Raw genomic sequence first — 24,165 nt, 5'->3', positions numbered from 1 at the left:
ATTCACAGTCCTAACTTTCCAGAAAGCAAAAATAGCTATAATGTACCGTCCATGCATAAAATCGTAAGATGGTAATTGTAATTGTTTAAAATTGGGTCTACAGTAATTGAGACTACACTTCAGAGTGCTTCGGACTATAAAGTCCCTTTTAAACTAGATGTCTTCCCTGTGCAACACAGTCCACAATTTTGCTGATGAAAAACTTTATTGTCCGAAACATGCAAAGTTTAATCTGAATTACCCTTTACACATATTAAACGATTGTTACTGCCATCTTAGTGTGTAAAATCCTCATTTTGTGTTATCCTTTTATCTCCCAGCCTGACAATTATTTCAATGCAAATTGTTCCTTCTGGAACTACTCAGAGAGGACTATGATGGGATACTGGTCAACTCAAGGCTGCAAACTGGTTGACACAAATAAAACTCATACAACGTGTGCTTGCAGTCACCTCACCAACTTTGCAATTCTTATGGCTCGTCGGGAAATTGTGGTAGGTAACGATGTTTCCAGCCATCAGCAGGGAACAAACTTAAAAGACTCAGCTTTAAATTTTTAGCAAGATCCAAAATTGCTGAAGTTTCTTTAGTATTTATAGCTCCTACCCACTCTTTCCTAAGCAATTTGCTTTCTGTAGCACTTTTCTTCCTCATCCATAAAGTTGCAAGCAAAATAACAGGGGAAAAAAATAACAAGGAAGGACAAGAGTTTTCTACAAGCCATATTTTAAAGTTACTGACCAACCTTACAACTGTTTTATAGACTCTCCCTCAGTACAGATGGAGAGTATCTGTAGAAACAGCTGTGGCTGCTGTTCCCTGGAAGCACAAGTGCCAGCTCTCCTTAAAGAGGAAGGTCAAGGAACTTCCATACTGGTTGTTTAAACACCTCTTCATAGTCAGAAATTTTGTTGTCTATTTAAAACACTTCCTGGATATCAGGGGGCCCAGACCATGCAATATTTGCAGGGATATGGGACTTCTCATAAAGCCATTGTATTCAAAAAGGTTGCTGCAAAGAACCGAAGTAAGGAACCTCCTTTAGCTAAATATGAGATTGAAGCCGGAATCACACGTGCAGCATATTCTGCATTTTGTCCTGATCAGTGTGTAAAACATTGCTTTCTTCTCTGCTGTGGAGTTGCAGGTCTGTAGGAAAGAACATGTGCCCTCATAGGAAGTCCCAGGGAAAGCTCTCCTCTCTCTTTGGATCAGTCTAGTGGTACCTTAAAAATGTTATGTTTCTCTGCTCGTATTTCCAACCAGTCTCCAGTAAGCCATAGGAAAAGTAAAAATGCTATCTAATCTAGATAAAATAGTCACATTTTTCTCTCAGACCTTCCTCCTCTTCTACTTATCCTGATCTTGCTCTTCTGGGAAGCTGACATGAGACTGAGAAATTACTGAGTACATTTTGCCCATCTCATGTAATGAACAAGTAACTTTTCTGGATGCTACCTATGAAAATAGGTTTTTGTTTATACTCATAAAGAGTCATATTAATTTTCTCCATTCTTGGTTATTTCTAGTACAAAGATGGAGTGCACGAATTGCTCCTCACTGTCATCACCTGGGTGGGAATTGTCATCTCTCTTGTTTGCCTGGCCATCTGCATCTTCACATTCTGTTTTTTCCGTGGCCTGCAAAGTGATCGTAACACTATTCACAAGAACCTTTGTATCAACCTATTCATTGCTGAGTTCATTTTCCTAATAGGCATCGATAAGACAGAGTACAAGGTAAGTTTTCTCTCTGTGTACTGATCTTGTTCTCTGAAATGACTGTTTGAAACAGATTTGAATTAAAACATGATAACACTGACAAGTTTTCAGCATTCTAACACAGCAAGGCTGAAATAAAAGCTCAGCATGAAAATAAGATAGATGTATTCATACATAGTATTTATATCCATCCAAAATATGCTTTTCATTTTCAGTTGAGAAACACTGACTATTAACAAAGCAGGTGGTTAGACTTTTGAAAAAGGAGATGAAATTGAATGTTGACTATTAGGAACATATATGTTTCCTATACATATTCAAATGTCTTAACAGCTATTGACTACATTTATATATATATTAGTACAAAGCCTTTTCTATTTGTATACACATTTTTTACACTTCACATTCAAGCAGGTATTTTGGTAGTATTGGTAAAATTAATTCTGATGTGATTCATTGGATTGAAATTTAATAATCTAACATAGTTTCATCCAGAATTTGACCAATGGGGAGAGAATCCAAATTGATTTCTGTTACAACAGTAGAAATTTCCAAATTACAGCAGACAAAAATGACTGGGCAGACATTTAATAATTTTAAATAAGTAGTATCACATTATGCATAGAGAGCCAACTGTTCATGTCTAGGATTATCTAAACTGTAAGTCCTAAAACCATACCAGTTTCAAAATTAAAAAGTTGCTTATAAAATTAAAAAGTCCACTCTGTAATTGATCATTGGGAGATGAGGGTGCAATTTCCTTATCTTCATTCTCACTGTTCAGCTAATTCATTTTCTCTAGCTACTGAGCACATATTAGTGTTTTTAAATGTTCAGAGTATGTTTTGAGGTAGGAAAAATGCTCCTGAATTTGTGAAGGATTTCTAATAGAACTATCTGCTGTTTTCTTGCACACTGATCAGTTGGAGAGGTAATGATGTGAAGGTTTTGTGGTTTACATTTCCATCTCTCTCTTTCTTTGCAGATTGCATGTCCGGTTTTTGCAGGTCTCTTACACTTTTTCTTCCTGGCAGCCTTTGCCTGGATGTGTCTAGAAGGAGTGCAGCTTTATCTAATGTTAGTAGAAGTATTTGAAAGTGAATATTCTAGAAAGAAGTACTATTATGTTGCTGGCTACCTCTTCCCTGCTACAGTAGTGGGTGTTTCAGCAGCTATTGACTATAAGAGCTACGGAACAGAGAAAGCGTAAGTAATTGCAAGTGACCTGAGTGTTTTTCAAGTGAATAATTTTTTAAAGCCTATTAGCTGTCAGAGGGTCCCTGACAGACTAAAATACCATCTGAAAGCTTTATTGGTAAGAGAATGGCAATGCTGTGCACAAATTACAATCAAGTCTTTTGTAATTCTCTAGGTTCAGGGGATTTGTACTCTAGAGAGACCGATTCTAAATTATGGTCTTTCTTTTAACACAGAAGATTGACCTGAAACAAATTGAAAAAGTAAATAACTTCTTGTCCTCAGATGTATATTAAGCAAAATTTCCGAACTTAAAGTATCTGACAAGCTTAACCACCCAGTTTTAAGCTAATGCTTCATTAGATCTCTTTGTTCAGCTGCCCCTCTGGCTAGCTCTCAGCCTGAATTATGGCAGTACAATATTCCAACCTCTATGTTTTATTTTAATAGTATTTTATCAGACGAGTAGAGTGGGATTAAAATTAGCCACTGCCTTTTATTTACAAAAATACAGATATATATAGGAAGTGACAGAAGGTAGACAGAAAACATTTCTGAGGATTTGAGTTGCTGGAGGCATGAATTTGCCTTTCAGTAGTGTTTATTTTGTCCTTTGATGAAATTAGTTACAGAACGGGAAGATACTGTTGACTACAAGAAAGCTGCTTGATTTTGCTACTGATGAAAGACAAATAAGAGAATTCAGCAGGGAACTGGGCTGTGTGAAAAATGAATTGCTAAGTGAAGTTTGCCCTAACAGGTTTACACATCATTTAGTCTGGTATCTTACGTATTCTTTTTCTACTGTTCAACTCCCAGATGGGGCATGTTATTTATACCATATTGTTTTTCAGCGAAACATGGCATCTGAACATTTTCTGTCTCATATTCTTCAGGAGTGAGCACTTCACATATGATATAAAGTTAAAAGCAGATTTTGAAGATCACATGGGAAGCCTGCAAAAAATAGTTACTGATGTTAATTTCATTAGTCCATGATAGCACCTGTCACCAAACCTTTTGACTGAAAGGAGACCTTGTTTTGGTTTTGTTTCTCCTTATGTTAGTTATTCCTGCTGATGTAGTTTCAGGTTCAGTCATATTGTTATACAAGGTTCATCAGAAGAGTTTCAGGTTAGGTATTGTCCATGGAATAAGTGATACTGGGCAATGTTCATAATCGTTTATTGGCAAAATGTTACCTTAAGAAGTATTTTCGCACTTTCAATTTATTGGACTGTGATGCTAATGCACCTTTCACTTTTCATTCTCTTTTTTCCGCAATAGCTGCTGGCTACATGTAGATAACTATTTTATCTGGAGTTTCATTGGACCTGTTACCTTTATTATTCTGGTAAGAACTTTGTTTTTCCCTTTCCTTTTAGGTTGCCTCACAGCAAAGCTAAAAAGATTTAAAATTTCATTCAATGCCATCCTTATTCACAAGACATTCCATGAAAAGGTTTATAAACAATTTGTAATGGGACCAATGGTTATATAAATATGTAGAAATCTTTAAAGAGTGCTGACCAAATGATTAATTGTCAAAGCTGTGGTGGCACTTCAGCATAGCCATTTTTTCCTAATGGCTTGAATTCTGAAGGTCATATTGACATGTGTAGTCATATGAAAGATCAATGAAGTACTAAACACAGGGGTTTTTTAAAAGGAACCATTATTATTGCTTTCAATTGAGTCACTACTGTACACATTCTAGAATTTAACTGCTAATTACCCAACATAATTATCTCAAAAGGGTATTCTAATGCATTGGATAATTAAATAAATTTTATGTTCCATTTCACTTACACAGTATTTGTAAGTGTATTTGCATATGCACATTTTTCCATGACTACTTCTGTGCGTATTTGTGTTACATGTAGTGCCTGTCAGACATAGAAGTTCCTCTGTTCTAGCATAAATAATGGGCTGTTAAATAACCAGTAGAAAGCCTGTGCAAATTCATTGCTGAAGTCACTGTGTGCCTGCACACCCATCTATGCACCCACAGCTGGGTGCCCCAAGTGTCCACGTAACACAGAATGTTGCATTCGTACATCAATTACCAGTTCTCTGAGCACTTCCAGGTAAAAAGCATTTAGTCATGTGTCAACCCAGGGAGAAAACTTCTCCCATTTATTTCAGACTAATAATACCAACACTAAACAGTGGAGGAATTTGTGAGGAAAGTGAATCCGAGATGTGCATTTTGCCTCTCATTTTGGTTTTCTCTGCTAGCTCTGCATCTTTAAAGCCTGACTATACTTGGGAAATATTGTAGAAGGTTGGTGCTGGGGACATGACCTATGTACATAGAGAGCTTTTCTCATAATTGCTGATAGTTTGGAAGGATTAATTAATTTGTTTTCATGCTTTTGAAATTTTAAATAGTTGCATGTTCTCCTGCCGTTTCACAGTAGTAGAGTTTGAAATGTTAACAGAATTTCAGTTCACTTGAATTTCAAAATTCAGGAATTGTATTTTTCCATATTCAGAAATACTGTTTTTTCAGTGTGAAGCATATGCATCAGGCATAATTTTGAAATTTCTTTGATTTTTATAGATCTATGTTCCAGACATATTATTTCAGCACTTTTTGTACTTACAGTACAAACTGATAGTTTGATTATGGAAATTTCTATTTAAAAATGTGCCTGGCCAAGGTTTTGGTTCCATTTACTCTGTTTGTATCAAAAACTATTTGAATCCTTGAGCGGTCACTTAAGAAAAGATAGTTGTACAATGTAGATGTTGTTAGAGTTCATTGGCATATTTTCAAAGACATGGGCATAGATGCCAAAACTTATGTGTGTATGAGATGAATTAGAAAAATTATAGTGTTTGTAAGATTTAAGTATAGACCATAATAACTGTACAGTTTATTCTAAATACATTCAAATTAAATCATATCTCAGAATGATGGGGATTCTTTTTTTAATTAAACCTACAATTGCAATTGAAAGTTTTAGAAAGATAGGCTTAGTATGCTCAATATGATAGACAATATTTTTCAACATAAAATTGCTCCTTGCAGTTGTTGTAATTATTCTGGAAATTGTTCTGAGTTTCATGCTGCAATAGTTAAGTCACCTCAATTCTGGTTGTGTGGTGATAATTTTGCTTTTTGTTTGTAGTTCCTTATTTTATTGTTACTGGGGGTATTTTGCTAAGCCACCGATATTTCTCTCCCTTCCTCTAAAATAGCATTTCACATGGGAAACCTTGGGCTTTGCTGACGGCTTTTTCACTTCCTCGTAACCAGGTCAGAGTGAGAATAGAGGTGAAGGACATTTAATCATATTGACCATGTACAGACATAGTTCACTATTATTTACCGGCCATGACATTATTATCCTCCAGCAAATCATTTAGACTGAGACGCAGAAGGCTTTTGGGAGCAGTATTCCCAACTTGAAAAATATGAAACAGCAGGTAGCAATCACAGCACAGTTCCTGGGAGTAATTCTTCTCTGGCAATTGCTTTGCCCTCTAATCGTCCCAGCTGAGAAAGCAAGAGAAACCAGAGGAGGAAGTGTGACAAGTGTAGTGGCTGAAAAATAATATGTCATGTGCACTGTAACCAAAGAGCTATATTTGTAGTGCAGCTTACTTAGTGTCAGTAGCATGTGAGAATTTCTCTTTGGTAAGCTTTTTAACATGTTGCTCAAATCACTTTTATGTTTCTCGGTTTAATAGTACTGTCAATGCACATAAACTCTTTTTTGACAGTATTGCTTTCTATTTTAATCTACAATTTTTTTCCTCTGAATTTATAAGCATTTGTACTTGTGTCTGTGCACATTTTTGCACAAAATGAGAATGTGAAGTATGAGGGGGAAGTATGAAGTTCCTCAGTACATCTTCTGGGGAACTTTTAACTTCAGTATTTCTATAGCCTGTCATGCCTTTGGGCACCAGGGTTATTATATCTATGAGAAAAGAGCATGTAAGTAATGAGCGGTGGGAAACCATTAGTATGCCTGAAATGGTTTAATGAAAGCTTGGATCATGATACGTCAGGAGCTGTTCTTATCATTTGGACAGCTCCATCTGCAGCTTTAATAATTAATTCCGTTCAGTAAGAGTTCAGTGTGCACACTCATTTAGAAGCCTTCAGAGAGCACCTCTCTCGCTGCCAGTCCCAGAGAGAAATAGGCTTCTGCATGGCTAAGAGCAAAGATCTGGAGATACAAGAGCAGTTTTAGAGCTGCATTTGCCAGGTAACAAAAGCTCCGGGGAGTTCAAAAAGGGTCAGAACATGTGCAGTTCAGCTAGGTTACTTCAGAGTGGTGTTCCTGTTCTTCTGTCTTATCGTATCCATGTCAGCACTGCGGGCTGTGTGGAATGAATTTTAAGCTGCTAAGCTCAAGGCGGACGTGATTCCATTGAGCAGGTTCATGGCTATGAAACAAACAGTGCACTTCTGTAATCTGTGGTCAGAAAAGCCGGAGCACTTTGACTGCTATGTAGATCCATACTCATTCATGTCCAAGGAACAGGTGGTGTCGGTTTAATTTAGCCAAAACTGTTGCAGTTTGCTTTTCCCAGCTCACAGATTAGTCTACCGATGGTTGCCTAAGCAAAAATTTCTAAGATGCCCCATTTCAGTAACACAGAATGTGTTAAATGTTCTCACTGTTTGAAGTATTGCTTACCAAAGTCAGTGGATGTACAGATGCACACATAACTTAGCCCTACATGTGAAAATGGACTGTATTTGTAAACTTATTTTTATAAATAATACATGTTTATCTTTCTATAGTAGACACTTGATAAATGGTATTTATCTATTAGTTACAGGGGAAATTTATCATAATTTTTGCAAAATCTAGTTTTATTTTGCTACTAATTCATTGTACCTGCAACTAATTCAAATTGATTAGTCTTCTGTGCAGGTTAGTACACACACTTTTTAAAAAAGTTAATTTGAGTTGGACACACTCCCTCTCTCAAAATTACATAGGTTTCAGGGGCCAGAAAGACAAATTTCCTACTTACACCTTCTTTCATGTCCAGTTCCTTCTGATAATCCAAATGAGAAATGGCCATATGTGTGTTCCCTGTGAAACAAGCATGGCCTTCCAGGGTGCTGCATTTGATTATTACCATAAAAATTCTTCATATTTTATATTTAAAGTAGTAACTTGTTATTTTTTAATATAGATCAATTTTCTTTTGCTTTGTTCTATCTAATTACACTAGTCATATTAAGAGATGACAAGGAACTAGTATTTTAGAAGATGCTCTAATTTTTTTCTTTTTTTACTTTATACAAAATTGTAAATTCAGGGTATAGATTAAGCTAGTTCTCTATCCAGTATGCCATCTCTTCCAGTAGACAGTAAGTTTTGGAAACTAGATCAAGCATAAACAAAAATTAAACACTATCAATTCAAAATTTTTGCTTACTATTACCAGCTAATGTTTTAAAAGATCTCATATTATAGCTCCACCTTCTGTATCTGTGTGTTCTGTCACTTTTTGTTATCATAGCAGAATCTTCAAATCCAAACCTGATGCCTGACCAGATTTTTAATTCCTTGTTTTTAGCTTTTGAAAGAGTGTTGGTCTGATTTGCAGACACACAGCATGAGAGAGATTTTGCAGACTTGATTAAGGGTATAATTTTAGGACTGTTTGAGATGTATACATTGTGCATCTGTGTGTCTGTTTGCACAATGTATATATATATATTTTTTATTAACACTGAAGAAGAGGTTCAGCTGCAGATTTTGGCTCATCTGGGATGAATGCAGCCCAGTTGTCAGGATGAGGCCCAGCAGTCACTAACCATTTATATTACATGAAGTGATGTAATGCCACCATTGTCAGAGGCCCGTTTTTTCTCTTAGAAGATTGCTCTCAAAAGTCCATCTTGCCATTCATGTGGGCCTTTGTATGACCTCAGAGTACTGCATGCTTGTGGTGAACATTCTTCTTAAAGAAAGGTGTCTTACTCAGACCGTCTGTAAAGCTTGGAAAACATCTACAGGTTCATTTGTGTAGATCAGTAACAGTTCAGTCCTCACAGACACAGTTCAGGTTGAAAGGGGCTTCAGGAGATGTGTGGTCAAGCCTTCTCAAAACAGGCTCAGCTCTCAGCCAGACCAGGTTGCTCAGAGCTGAAAAAGCTTTGCTTGTACAAATGAATACAAAACTGTGTTTTCTTTCTGCATTTTCTTCTCCCCCGCTACATGTTTCTCACCAAGAAAAGTAATTTGGCTATTCCTTATAAAAGCAATTATTTTCCAACAAGTTCCCTTCCCTCACTGCTTAGTACCTTTCATGAGAAAAAAAGAAAAAGAAAAAGGCAGGATGCCCGAAATCTTTAACTCATGAGTTCCTTCAAAACAATCAATTTCTAGATGAAAAGCAGTAAGGGAGCCAAAAACAAATCTATAGAATGGTTTGGTTACAGTATCTGTAAGTGGGCAAAATAGGGTTTTTATAATGATATAATGTGTGACAGAGATGCCAGCATGTTAGAACAAGTGGCAAACCATGGTCTTTTGACTGCTGAAACTGAAAACTATGCAATATTTCACAATGATGGAGAAATAAGTATCATATGCTCAGTTGTCATCGTTACTTTGTCTTCAAGTACAGCATTTTTCCTTTTTTCTTGGAAGGACTTTTTCAGCTGCTGTGATACAGCATTATAATTTCTGTGGGCTGGTTTTGTGGGTCTGTACATAAATTATAATTACAGTGTCACTTAAGAAACTGCTTTGTGCAGTTGTTCCCTGGTGCAGCATGAACATACACCCAGACAGAGCTGAGTACCTACATAAAACCTAATGCAATGGAGCTTGGCTCAGTCTGTGGGGTAAGGCCATGTCTGCTCACATGTCACTGAAGGAACCTCAGTACGTGAATAAAAGTTTTTATTTGCCGTGTGGCAAACCAGCACTTCAGTTGTACAAAGAATCAGAGGATAAAGCCCTCTTGTTTCATAAAGCAGTCATTTGTGGGCTAAGCCATATCGGTGAGTTTTTGATCCAAGAATGATGATGCCCGTACAATACAAGATACTCCAGAGTAGCTACTTAGGCAAGGATTAGCTTCCAGCTGTGCTGTAAATACTATTCTGAACTGGATTGTGCACTCCTGGAGGCATAGGTTGCAGCCAAAGTTGATGTACATATTAGGATTGACACAGGGCATGCATCTTAGCTCTTAATCTCTTTGTTTTCACAAAAAGCAAATTGAGGTTGCATTTTATTTTAAGGAGGCTGAAAAAGCTTACATTATGTCAGCTACCAAATTGTGCAAGAAACATTTTTAAATGCAGAAAAATAAAGTCAGTGTGCAAAGATGTGGAAATGAGGGTCAGGTCAGGTGCAGAGCCCTTTGTCCTGTCTGGTGTAAAGGCGGCGAGGGAGAGAAGCAACTTGTTTTCTCGTGAAGTTTCCCAATGAAGTTATGCCATACAATGGAAACCTAGATAAGAGGAAGAGATCACAGTGATATAGTGAAATGGTTTTGCTCATCTGGCTAGTAATTTCCTGTAAGAATCATAAAAGATAATCACCAAGATCATGAATTATTGACACTTCTGTTACATTTTGCAGCAATGGAAATATGCTTAACCTACACCATGTACATACATCAGCTTAAAGGTTAAGTATTTTCAGCCAGTTCTTGAAACACAAACAGAAATCAATCATAAAAGCTTATTTTCATTATTTGCATCACAAACACTTTTTTCTATTAATCTCAACATACAATTGTAAAAATGTTATACTTTGCATGATAAGGTCAAAAGTTGCCAGACACTTTTCTGGTGTTGAGGACTGCATTATTGTTCATGCTGTCCATCCTGATTTTGAGACAGCAGCAGGAGTGATTTCCCATAGCAGTAGAATTGTTTCTGTAATACATGTCATATTAACAGACTTGGATCAGAACCTTCAAAATACTCATCTTTTCAAGATTAAGACCAGCTCTTTATTAGGATTTTGGTGACATTTCTGACCATTGAGGCACAGCTGCAGGAACACTTCTGGCATGAACTGGTATCCCCAATGTTACAAAAACAGTGAAAATTTTTAAGGTGTCTCAAACCAAAGGCTACCCAAATTGAGAGACTGGGTATAACCTGCTCTATCAGTAACCAGTTGCAGATAGATATATATGTATATATAGATATGGAAGATTATAAGAATGGGTTTCTCTATCTAACATATGTGTTACAGGGATGTCCAAGCATGTCCATTCTTCCATCTTCTCTTGGCTTTTGGTCCAGCCACTTCATGTGGACCATTGTAGTACAAGATAAGGATATGTGTCTTCTCCCTGAAAGGACATGGCTCTTACTGGTTTCAAAGATACAATTTTGTCTGACTTGTCTGTGTGATATAGGACAGAACAAACTAATTGCTGAAATTAATTGGATACCACTTTTCAGCCCATATTCTTCAGGCACCCTTGTGTTTGGCTTGCTGTGCTTTTCACAGGCTTTGAAATCGATAGGAGAAAGGCACCCAGTACCTTTGATCTCTGTTATCCTGTTTCACAATAAGAAAATGATAAAACATTTCCTTCAGTGTCTTCTGTGGTGTTACCTATATGAATGACACAACAAGAATAAGATGCCACAGTCCTTCAAGTGGCACACACAGTCTCACTTCGACAGAATCCAGACTACAAAGGAAAAGAGGGCAGCAGGAGGGTGCACCACCGGCGTATGTCTATGGCACTGTCTGATGCATTTGCGACATCTTTGTGTTTCTTCTTCTTTTTTTCTCTATTTTTCTTTTTCTCCAGTTACATTTAATCTCTTTTCAAGACCCCAGTAGGATTTGTGAGAACAAAAGGGAATAAAAAAAAAAAAAAGGAGAAACCAGCAAAGGTGAAAAACATTTCAAAAACAGGATGAGGTGATAAAAAGACAACTAGTATAGCCCAGTAAAGGGGTGACCACAGTCCTTGAAGAGTGAGATGGGGAACAGGGCCAGAGGTGACAGGTAAAGGTGAGCAGATGATGAGCGCAACATGCTGGAGGACAGAACTAGACTGATAATGGCAAGTGTTGAACGAGTTAAATATGGTGGTTCATGATGATGTGGTGCATTTGGGAAATTAGGTGAAACAAGGACTTCTAATATTTTTATCCTCTCATTCTTACTTGCAATCACCATTTGCAGACCATCTAATATAGTTACCAATTTTCACTACTTACTTGGAAATAAACTACAGGGGTTTTGTTTAGCTGATAACATCATCATTATTCAGCCTATTACTTGAAGTAGTTTAATTTCATTCTTATCTGTTTTGACAGCTGAATCTTATCTTCCTGGTGATCACATTGTGCAAAATGGTGAAGCACTCAAACACTTTGAAACCAGACTCTAGCAGGTTGGAAAACATTAAGTAAGTGCTTTGTGTTCAAGTATGAGAACTATGATTATTTTCTGATTGCTGAACTGATTGAAAGCTACTCTCCATTAGGAGCACATGCCATTGTCTCCCAGCAACTGCAGATGTCAATTAGAAGCCAACAGAGCCAATCCTGCTTTCGTCACATTGTTGCTGTAATGTCACAAACGCCGGTCAAAATTAGATAATTTCAGCCTGGAACTAGTGCCAAGAAACTGTTTCACGGAAATACCACAGCACTGTAGTAATTTCATTTGCATTTAAAATGCAGTTCAAAAATTATGTTCCTGTTTGCATGGCTGATATGTTTATATTAAGTTTGTTTTGTTAAATGACTTTTTGATTTAGGGATTCTGAGCAGTTTCTACTCGTAATCCTGTTCTCCCAAGAGAATTGACTCTATTATTATTATTAACTTGAAGATTATCTGCTGTTTTCATGCTAATTTAACAAATGTTTACTTTATCATGGTGTTCTACTGTAGCATCCCTTTTGCAGAGTAATATGAGTTTTTTATAACTAACAAGGCTTTGGCAGCTTTTTGCTCCTTTAGATAGCTTTTTACTGTATTCTGTATAGCTTTACGTTGTATTCAAGGTTTTTTGTTACCAACACTGAAGGGATGGTGCAACTTTCTAACACTGAGGGTTGGATGTGAAAGGGTCTTACAGATCTGCTTTGAACGTTGCAAATGGCAAAGGGAGACTTTCAGTAAGGATAACATTGTGAACTAGATGTTCTAGATAGGTCAGTATCAGCTTCATTGCATGTTGCATGATGAGAGAGAGAGCTAATCTTTAGCATCTCTCTCTTTTCTTCCTTTTCCTCTTTCTGTCTTCTCATCCACACCAGTAATTACCGTGTTTGTGATGGCTACTATAATACGGACTTACCTGGGTAAGATAGAACCCTACATTAACAAACTTCTAGCATGATTTTTAACTTTACAAACTCGGTCATATTGTGGATATCCCTTAATTTTAATTAACTATTTTTGAGATACCTGATTTGCTAAAGACTTTTAAACTATTATAATGCCTTTATAATTTTAAATTGCTTGCCTCTGCATTTTGAATTTCCTAATTTTGACTAATTTTTATAGACAATTAAAAATGCTCTTATTAATTTCTGTTTCAATTCTGTCTAATAATTTTGTTTCTCTTTTCTGCTTATAATGCTTTCTAGCTATGAAGATAATAAGCCATTTATCAAGTAAGATCATTAGTTAGATGTGGAATTCACTGACTAAATTCCCTTTCCCTTTCATTCTGTGCTGTTTGCTACAATTCCTTTTCCTTAACCTATTCATGATGGAATCTTTTTTAGATTGTTCTGTAAAGCAATATCCATATTTTTGTCGCATTTCAGCAGGGTTTCTTCATGCGGAAGTTACATCCTCTAGCTTCAGTTTAGCTGAGTTTATCGAAGCATTAGCGATTTGGGCTCTAGGCTTTTAATCTGCTGTTTAACCTTTATGCATTTGTGTTACATTACTTAGTGTCATATGGCAGCACCACTGTTTAAAATATATGGTGTGATTAGTGGCTAAGCCAGATTTATCAATCTCTTCTCTAAAAGCAGATAAAGCAATGGAGTAGGTGGGGCTTGTGCTATACTTCTGCATTTCAAAATAGTTCTGACATCCTATGCTGTTCTTGAGAAAGACAAAGGTTATATCTACTCTTGCTGTTTTCACTGGAGTCTAAGAGTACTAAATGGAATTGTTCTTTCTTTGATAGATAAAAGGTTAAACCCAAGGAATTTTTACATTTGAATGTGAAACTAGTAAAAGCCAACTGCAGGAACTGAAATGTTAATATTGGATTTGGCAAAGTACATTCTCATAAGTAATGTTACTAAAATTAATTTTCTTTTACAGATCCTGGGTCCTGGGTGCATTTGCTCTCCTGTGTCTCCTTGGCCTAACATGGTCATTTGGTCTGCTGTTTATAAATGAGGGGACCGTGGTGATGACATATCTCTTCACAGTATTCAATGCTTTCCAAGGAATGTTTATTTTCATCTTTCATTGTGCCCTTCAAAAGAAAGTAAGTTACCAAAACCACAGATGAATGTTCCCTAACTCCTTAGAAATGCCACACATAATTCTTAAGAAAATAGAGATAAAATTAGCAATGTGAAGTAGTTTGAGGAGGGGACTAGAATTCCAAAGCAGTTTTTGCTGTATGTGCTGGTGGGAGTCATGTAACTGCTCTGTGACCCAGGTAGGTTTAACAAGGATGCAGCATTTCCAACCTGGGCTTGAAAAGTTTTGAGGTTTTGTGAAGAAAATTGCTATAGAAAATGTACTGTTTAACACTGGTAATGTGGTACATATTAGCCTGGACTTAGAGCCAAAAGTCTTCTATGTCCACATGAAACAAGTCCTGCCTTTGCTGCAGTGCTGCAAACAAAGGATCAGTTACAATATCAGCCTGGAAATGATCTCCTTTTCTCCAATGGAGGCAGAGCAACTCTCCTGAGATCCCATTAAGCTGCCACATAAAACTGTGGGTGATAGGCAGGGATTGTACTATGTGAGCTTGTTCATTACAAAATTAAGTGGGATGTAAAAATTAATTTTATTATGAACTTTGACACACCTTAGAAAAAAGTAGTCATTAATGCTAGACAGCTGCTAACAGGAATAGTTTTCTGAAGATGGAAAAGATGACAGCATTACTTTTTTTCCAAGTGTATGCCTCCCCCAAATATCCCAATAGCTTTGTGCTCTTCACTGGAGCGTTCCTCACGAGTGGGATGAGCTAAATTAGTTCTGCTCCCCTTCACTGGATGAAAGCAGAAGGGTCCAGAAGGAGCAGATCTGCTGGAAGGAGAGAGAGACAGAGAAAGCTTGAAGGGGAGAGGGGAGCAAGCAGCAGGAGAGAAGGAAAGTGATGGGCACAGCCTGTGGGACCTTTTTTGGGTTCCATGCACCCCTTCTCTTCCCCAGAAGGTGGAGATTGCTTCCAAGGATGCTTTAGAGGTTCTTTAATGAACAGTGCATGGAAAAGCTGACAGCCTTTGTTAGAAGGCAGGACAAGTGGAAGTAATGAGAGTTGAGAGGAAGGATGAACATCAAAAAATCCCACCCAAACAAACTTAACTTGAAATGCAGTATATCCTACATTTGGAAATACCCAATTTGCAATATTTATATTGTAAATATTTTTACCAATTTTAGGCTGGAGATCTAGCAATTATTAACTCCCATTATAATTAGCTCACCAGAGACATAATTAACTGATATTTATAAGATGGTTTGAGACCATTGGATAAAGCATTGTTGTGTAAATACAAAAATCTTGTGCTCATGTTCTCAACTGTACCAGCTCTAACATTACCAGCATCTCTAAATTTGGTGTAGACAATGGCATTCAGAGGTGTTTTAGGAAAAGATTGGTAGATAGAATTTTACCCAGATGAACATGACACTCCTCTTATTTGGAGAGAACAAAAGCACACTTAAAGAGAAGATTAAGCCTAAGAGAAGAAGGAAGATAGGGAAGAAAATGCAAACATTCTCAAAATGCAAATAATTTCTAGGTTAGGGTTTCATATAATGTTTCCCTTTTTACTATTTGTATTGGACTTGAAAATCAGAAACAGATTTCTTTTTTATTTCTTTTTACAGCTGTGCATTGTTTTTATATACAGTGGAGTCAGCAAAAAGCAATATTAAAATACCAGTCAGGTGTGAAAAAGCATAACCTAGAGCAATAAGATTTATACCTGAAAGAATGTTAAAGCTGCCATTTTAGATTTTTAAGTGTCACTGCCTTTGACTGGATATTGTCCTGTCCTCTGTCTGCATAGCTAATGTAGTCTTTTTATTCTGTTATTACTACTTGGTCACTAAATTGAACAGAGAAATAGAATTGTGGAAGTGGAAACTATTATGTTTCCAGTTCTGACGAGATGATAGTGCTGTTGCTTCCATCAGTTTCCAACAAGCTATAATTTAGAAATAATGACAGTGGGATGTGCAGTCCTGACAGATAATGTACATTCACTGCAATATAGGCATTAGGCAAAACCAACCCTGGAGGGTGGTATTTGGGTAAAAATACAGTTTTGATTGCTATTGTCTCTACTGTGTAGTGGTTTAGAGCATTTAATATCCATTAGTGTTCAGGAATGTATTTTCTTAGGTATTATACCACCTAGTGATGATCTATGTAGACCTTTTTTCCCGGACTACAGGGTTAAAAATTATAATTCTGAGTTGTTTCATTTCTGTTTTCATTCTTTACATGTCTTTTGTGCTGATATAGATAGGGGTTGACTTAAAATATGTACCATATACTTTTATAAAAAGCTGAGTTATTGTGTCTTGCTTAAAGTACAAATTATTCAGCTTTTCTTCAACCTTGTGGTTTATAGAAACATCACAGTATGTATTCTGTGAGTAAAACTCCAGTTGAAAACAGCACATTACGCATGTAAATCCACACTTTAATTTTTTGCATTTTCTCCTGTCCCCTTTTTGCATACACATAACTTTCTGTCTTATTTATTCATAGGTCAGGCAGAATTTCCAGATTAGCTGAAATCCCACTTTTCACAGAAACTCACGAGTCTCATTGATGGAGAAGAGACACTTAAATTCCCATGTAATCTGGTGGAAGATTTATGAATTTAGACTTACATATCTATACAAATTCTATCCACTGTGTCCTTTCAGTGATACAGTCTTGCTGCCAAGACATGTACACGCTCTTCTGTTATCTGAAAATAGTAGTCAGTGAAGCAGTCATGGAATATAAGAGAATTAACTGCTCTGTAAATGATCCTGATTACTTTTATAGCAGTCGTTATCACACATAAGAAAACTAAAGTTTCAAGTAGATTTCTGGAAACAGAAGGTGAATAAATGCAGCCCAGATACTGGAGTCATTAATTAGTTTTGCTGCTCTGTCAGAAAAAAAAAAATCATAAACATAGGTATATTCATACTTCTATATTCAACACAGACAGGAATTAGAATTTTATGTTTTGGTCCTAAAAGTGAAAGGTGCTTCATTCCCAGCCCTTATGGTTCAAAATGTGACTGGAACACTGACAAATGCCTCCATCAGCATAGCTGGAGCTGTGCCTGCAGTGGGGCAGTGGTGTTTGTGAGCTCAGTGCCAGAGCAGATGTCACCATCTGAAGTAGCAGCTGGATGAGTTACACAGAGTAACTCTATATGAAAATGCCTTTACAGGCATTGCAAGTTTTGCACTTTTTATTGGAAATCATCACATAAAGGGCAGTACTGAGCAGTGCTCAGCCTTTCTTGCCTGCTAGGATGGGAAGACAGGCTTTCTTAGCTTTCTGTACTAAAAGCTCTTACAAAAACCACTATTTTCAGCCAGTATTCAATTTGGGTAAACTTAATGATATTAATCTACATTATGAAAATGATATAAAAATAATTCTGTAACTGACTCAGTAATGATTATTCAGGGTCATCTCTAAGAAGTGTGTGTATACCTTGGAAATAATGGGTTCAAAATTCCTGGGTAGCTGCTAATACTGCCACTGAGTAGGGAGAAATAAGCGGTTTTGCTAACAGCGAGCAATTTGAAAGACAAGAATTATCTATTTGCTTGAAAAGTGAGTAGTTTCAATGCAAGGTTCATGTGTAAGGCTATTTCGTGTGCTAAGCAATTTTTTCCCCCATAGGTACGTAAGGAATATGGGAAATGCTTCCGACATTCCTACTGCTGTGGAGGACTTCCAACTGAGAGTCCCCACAGTTCAGTGAAGGCATCGACAACGAGAACAAGTGCTCGCTATTCCTCTGGCACTCAGGTAACAAAGATTTTGACAGCATCTTTTAATTACCTTATTTATGAAAAGCCTACTGAGATGTCTTCCAATCAGAAGGACTAATTGTCTTCTCATAATTGTCACTTTGATGGTAAATACATGCGTCTGCATAGTAGAATTATTTCTTTTTAAACATTTCCTTTTACTTTGGTCTAATAAAAACACCTTAATTTTTCTTTTAATTAGGGGCTGGTTTATAGGAAAGTTTATATTGTCATGTTTCATTTAAATGAAGTTTAATATATTAGAGTTTTAATAAAAAAAGAAGGAATTTTCACTATGTGCTAGAAGAATGGTTTTCTCTAGGCTAAAATTAACAGAAGTATTCTACATAATGGCACATGAGTAGGAAAAAATCTTCTTGTAACCTATTATGCTTTTGTCTCACTGCTTTATGTTAACAGAGTCGGATAAGGAGGATGTGGAATGACACTGTGAGAAAACAATCGGAATCGTCTTTTATCTCAGGTGACATCAACAGCACTTCAACACTTAATCAAGGTCAGTCACTGGGAACATTTCAGTTTTAGAATCCATAAATTTAATACAGATTTTATATCATTTAACACAGAAGAAATGAAAAGAATGTTTAAAAAAAAAATCTGGAACAAATGTTCTCTAAAAGCAGAGTTTTAAAGTTATCCACCAGCACTTCTGAAAACCGTGTTCCTTTAACTGGCCCCTGCTATAGAAGTTGAATTCTTCAATTCATGGGAATGTATTTGAATTAGTTTCATCAATAATTTAGCTTAAAAGCAAGATCATAATTTTAAATCTTTCCTAACCTTTATAGGTTGAATCTGAAATAGAAATATGAGTGCAGTAACATTTTAATGCATATTTGACTGACTTTTAGGTGCAGAAATTTTCCCAGTGAAATCTAATTGATATCATTTCTATGCAAAAGATGTCTGTAAAGCATTTATCTTTTCTATTTCAAAGAGCATCATATCTGTAACATGGAATAGAATCCCGATTTTCAGGCACAGAGAAGTCAAAACTCAAAACTTCTCAGCTCAAATAGACTTTGAAATCTGTAACCTCATTCTCATGTCCAGATAGAAGACAAGGGTATTAACCAAGACAGATTGTCCCTCCCTTTCTCCCCTTCCCCCTGTGTTTTTAAGGCAGTTTGAGCCAGCAGTGGAGAGAGGACTGCTCTGTGCAAGCCAGGTTTGAAGCCTGTTCTTCTACCCACATCCTTACGTGAAGAGCAGGCAGCCCTGGTCTCACTGCAATCAACTCAGAAAGTTTTAAATGGAAAATTCAAATTCAGGATTTGATAGCAGGGATATGTACTTAACTCACATTCATTTTGGAAGTAAAAATCATGGTGTTTGCAACGGAAAAGGTATCAGAAAGTATGATTCTATATTTGCTATTTGATCTATAGAAAGTGGGTAAGACCTGTGTGTCTCGCTGCTCTTCCCACCCCTCTTACGAATCCTGCATGTTCTTCAGGCAAAAATCAAAATTAAGTAACTTCTCCTAGGTAGAAAATGCATATTTTTTCATGTCTCTTTCAATGTCTTATGAAAGTTCCAAAAATACAAGCCACATAAAGTTGGTATTTACCCTAATTTGCTGTCTCTGACTCCTGAGGTTTGCTCTAACTGTGCAGCTCTGTAAGTTAATTCAGTGTTGAACAGAGGTCTTGGAATCTTCTCCCTGTTTCAAGTTCCAGGCTCAAGTCACTGGAAATGTTCTGCCATGATTAGAAAAATTGGTATCAACTCTATTCAGTTACAATATTGTCACTATCTCAGTGATACATACGTATAAGAGTAGTTCCATAATTAATGACGTGTCATTTTTCCTTTAAAATAAAAATAAAATTTTTAATTAAGCTTTTTTTTTTTGTGGCAAAGAAATTTGGATTGAAAAAAATTCTTAACTATAAATTACACACAATAATTCTAACCAAGTTAAATATAGTACACAAAAAAAACCCCAAGCAAAATATATTTCAGTTATTATTTCTAGTAAGAAGTACTTTACAATGGAAAAAAGCTATGATAATTTTTTTAGTTAATCACTAATACAAACTTTCAAATAAGATTTGCGTAGTCAGACAATAATTCTCTGAGTATTAAAAATTCCTGCTCATTTCTGCTACTAAGTAGCTATGGGAGTACAAAAGCATTAATATTTGAAATATATAATATCATGCCAAATAAAAATATTTATACTTTAAAAATATAGCAGTCTCTTTAGTTGTCCTTGGGTCTGTGATACACTGATCCTGATATACTGCTTTGCAAAGTAATAGAAAAGAAACTTGGATTTTATCTTACTGAAATGTTTAAATTAATTTTTAAATGACAGCATTTTGTGTGGGATTTTTTTGTCATTATTCCAATCCATTTTTCTTGTAGTAGCTAGAAATCAGAGATTGATTGACTTTTTAATAGTTTCTCAAAATATGCTGGGGTTTTTTTCTGATTATTCTGAGAGTTGTTTAAATGGTATTGCATTAACGTGTAAATTTGGTTTAAAGAAGTCCGTTCGTGTAATATTTTTCTTTGTCTTACATTGTTTGTAAACTGATAGTTTAAAGAAACTTGTTGTTTGAGGAATTCTTTTTTAAAACCTGGCATATGTATTTGCAGCATGAATGTCCCCGGAGAAAATGTGAATGCTCTGATTTCTTAGAGCAAATATTTTGCTTTCCCCTCAGCATGCATACTTTTGCATATACTAAGATATGCTTCTTGCAATTTGTCATCCACTGTCTGTTTGAAAACAGCAATTCCCTTCCAGTATCTCTGTGTTTTTAATAAAATGAGTAACAGCTCTGATCCTGTCATAAGAGGTTTTTCAATACCTTTCAGTTTGAGAAATTCAGTTCTCTCAGTTCTGGACAGAAGTGTTCCATGCTATCATTTTTAAAGTTTCAATAGCTTTATGTAGTACCTTGATCTCTAAACATTTAATTGCTACTCTTGTGTAACAGTGATTTTGTATACATTAGTAAATATCACTTTCACTATCTGTTTACTTTGGGGATTTGGACAGCACCCATGAATTACTGGAATCTAACTGTATTTTCCTGCTCCCATTTCAAATACATAGCTCAAATACACCCAGAAATTTTCAGCTAAATTACATTTTAGAAATCCTATGTGATTCATGATGAATAAAAAATTATTCTCTATTGAAACTGTCAGGCTAAAATTAAGGAACTGACATTTTTTTTTCTGTTTCTTTTGCTTTAGGAATGACTGGCAATTACCTACTAACAAACCCTCTTCTTCGACCACACGGCACTAACAACCCCTATAACACATTGCTCGCTGAAACAGTTGTATGTAATGCCCCTTCAGCTCCTGTGTTTAACTCACCAGGTGTGCTTATACTTCCTGAATAAACTGCTTTTCTTGGCTCGCTCCAAATACCCTCTTTTCCCTAGATAGAAACTCAAGTTGCAATACCCCAGCCATACAGTCTGAATTTCTGAAATAAATCAGAGAAATACAGTGTTGCCAATGTCAGCTTGTAAAACTGCACTATATTATAGTAATGCCTTTGCCCTAACAGTATTTACCAATAATTATCCATGTTTTTAACACAGGTGGCATAAATCTTAATATACTATTAAAGGACTGACACCACATGGTCCGAGAGCCCATCTTCAAGATATATATCACTTAGAGGTATCATGTCTCTGCAATATAAGGTTGACTCTAAAGCTTGTTGAGAAAATCCTGCTTATGGAATGGATTAGATACAAAAGCAGTGCAAGGCATCTTGACACCTTTGGATACCCCGGTGTAGAAAACTGTATCCAGCATCAAACAGATCTAAACTATAGTATAGTGCAGCTTTATGGGAGATCATTTTCCTGTAGGAAAATCTTGACATTAACAGTTAGAACAGTTTAGTTCTGTAGGAATAAAGGGTGTCATCATTTACCTAACATTTTGTTGTTATATTATCTACTTGCTTTAGCAATGTTGCAATTCATCAGTAAATACCTTGCAGATATTGTTTGATGAGTCATAAGATCACTTTAGTGTAACTGGAATGATAAATCTTTGAAAAAGAGCTCATAAAACCTTGTTTCCAGTTTTTATTTCAAGTTTCCTTTTTAACTGAACTGTAGTTTCTATTTTCATTCTCTTGTTTTCTTACTTTCCTTATGCTTTCCTCTAGCAACCTACAGAGAGACAAGTATGGGAGTAAAACTTAACTTTGCCTATCAAATGTAAATTTTTTCAGCATGATTCTTAATGGGCACAATTAAAACATAACTAGCGGTCATGAAGTAGACTCAGCGGGCAAGTGGTTCACAATTTGCAAATGAAATGTTTCCACATTCAAAAAGTACTTGCATACTGCTTTTTGGGAAACAAGATGAGGTCTGTAGCAAACCCTATTGGTAACACAAGTTACGCAATGCTGAAATAATTTGCTGTTTAAAACCAAAGCAGTGTCATGCCGAAATGCTTAACAATTTACTTATATTTTTACATTTCTACAGTAATCTTGCTACAGGCTATGAAAGATTTCAAATGAATTACCTGATCATGGGTAACAAAATTTGCCTCATCAAACCAATTTGAATATATTCTAGCATGCTTAACTCTGCAGTATATCATAGAAAACTCATTTTGGGTTATCAGATGTATTCTGATATCTGTTTAGCAGAGGAAAAGAAAATTAAAATTACAGAATTAAATCACTTTCATGAGGGAAATTAATCCAGCATGTGGTCCATGTGTTGTCTACTTTTATAAATGCCATATGTTCTGCACAGCTAAATCCATTGCAAGAAAAATCTTGGAACATACATGAAATTGCAAAACTGCAAAGTTGTTTAATCAAAGCTTAAAGAGACCTTTCAAACAACCCTCATCACTGTTAAAATCAATACACATGGAGAAGGGTTAACAATAACACAAATGCAAAATGACTTGCAAATTGCTCAGAATTTATTTGGAAATTATTATTCTATTCCTTAAAGTTGAAGACAAAAATCTTTTCATGAGAAAATGCAATTATTTTTTAATTGAAAACAATATTTCCAGAGAATATTGAATTTTCTAGGATAAGCTGCAGCTTTAATTATGAAAAAAAAATCCACAAAATGAGAAAATGTAAAATCTTTTTCAAGAAACTTTTCCCTTATACTCCTCCAAGCCTTGCATATTATGCAGCAGCCTCACAGTGGTCAGTCTCATTTCAGTAAAGTCACTTCATTCTTTCTTTACTTCCAGACATATCTGTAGATAAAGTGCTTTTCTAGGAATGCTCTAACCATCTGATTTCCATGGTTCAGACTGTTTAATTTCTTGCAAAGTTTATTTTCTTCTTTTTTTTTCCTTTGCTTGGGAAGCACTGTGCTGTCATAGTTTACATGTCTTTGTGTCTATAGGAAAACCTTTTCTTTATCAAGTTATTGGGGAAAAAAAAGCCAAAACCCAAAGCATAAAAACTTTAATCATCATAAGACTTCATTTTTCCCCCTCTTAAACTCCTTCTCATGTTTTCAGCAGACTTACCCAATTTGTCATTTCGTCAACAGCTATGAAATATCAGCCATGGCTGATTTCCTCTTCCCATTCCACAACTAATATTTATTCTTTGATTTAATTTCTGTGACCCATACTTACAGAAATTCCTAACATTTCTGCATTTGACTTCCATGCCCATGGTAACTGTGGGCCTAACTCTTAATTAACTATTCTGGTTCATTCAGCGCTGTCACTGTGACTGATGCAGACTGCAGGCAAACTTTGACCTTTAGGAGCCTGGGGCCATTGTTGGCAGGCAGAATATTAGTGAAAAAAATTATGTTAAGTGGGAAAAGAAAAGCTGTTATTGCTTAGTAATCTAATTTGCTGAACCCTTGCTCTGACTAAGTTGCTGAGAAGCTCAGTAATTCTTCATCATGTTACAATAAATCATTTTACTTTCTTTTATATATCAGCTACTCTTAGGCCAGATAGCCTGAGCAGACAGACATGATGTGAGTTGTCCAAAGTGAGTCATTCCACCTGCTGTCTATCGTGTTGTTGGATGGTGCTTGTGGGCCCTGGTCCCTGTAGTGTGAAAG

General features: G+C 36.0%; 1 protein-coding gene across 24 annotated transcripts in view; it reads left to right on the top strand.

Annotated features, from left to right (window-relative positions):
- Nucleotides 1-24,165, top strand: part of ADGRL2 (adhesion G protein-coupled receptor L2) — a 314,082-nt gene that overhangs the window by 285,025 nt on the left and 4,892 nt on the right. For 7 of the 24 annotated variants that reach the window (XM_032117279.1, XM_032117271.1, XM_032117273.1 and 4 more), the window contains 11 exons: nucleotides 321-494; nucleotides 1,530-1,739; nucleotides 2,707-2,927; nucleotides 4,206-4,272; nucleotides 12,199-12,290; nucleotides 13,149-13,193; nucleotides 13,482-13,508; nucleotides 14,176-14,344; nucleotides 17,964-18,092; nucleotides 18,515-18,611; nucleotides 21,326-21,454. In XM_032117279.1, coding sequence (XP_031973170.1) covers nucleotides 321-494; nucleotides 1,530-1,739; nucleotides 2,707-2,927; nucleotides 4,206-4,272; nucleotides 12,199-12,290; nucleotides 13,149-13,193; nucleotides 13,482-13,508; nucleotides 14,176-14,344; nucleotides 17,964-18,092; nucleotides 18,515-18,611; nucleotides 21,326-21,454 — 1,360 coding nt within the window. The other 17 variants (XM_032117282.1, XM_032117280.1, XM_032117283.1 and 14 more) reach the window with 10 other exon arrangements.

The sequence above is a fragment of the Corvus moneduloides genome, chromosome 9, assembly GCF_009650955.1.
Source record: "Corvus moneduloides isolate bCorMon1 chromosome 9, bCorMon1.pri, whole genome shotgun sequence".
NCBI lineage: Eukaryota > Metazoa > Chordata > Aves > Passeriformes > Corvidae > Corvus > Corvus moneduloides.
This window is presented reverse-complemented; position numbering and strand designations above follow the sequence as displayed.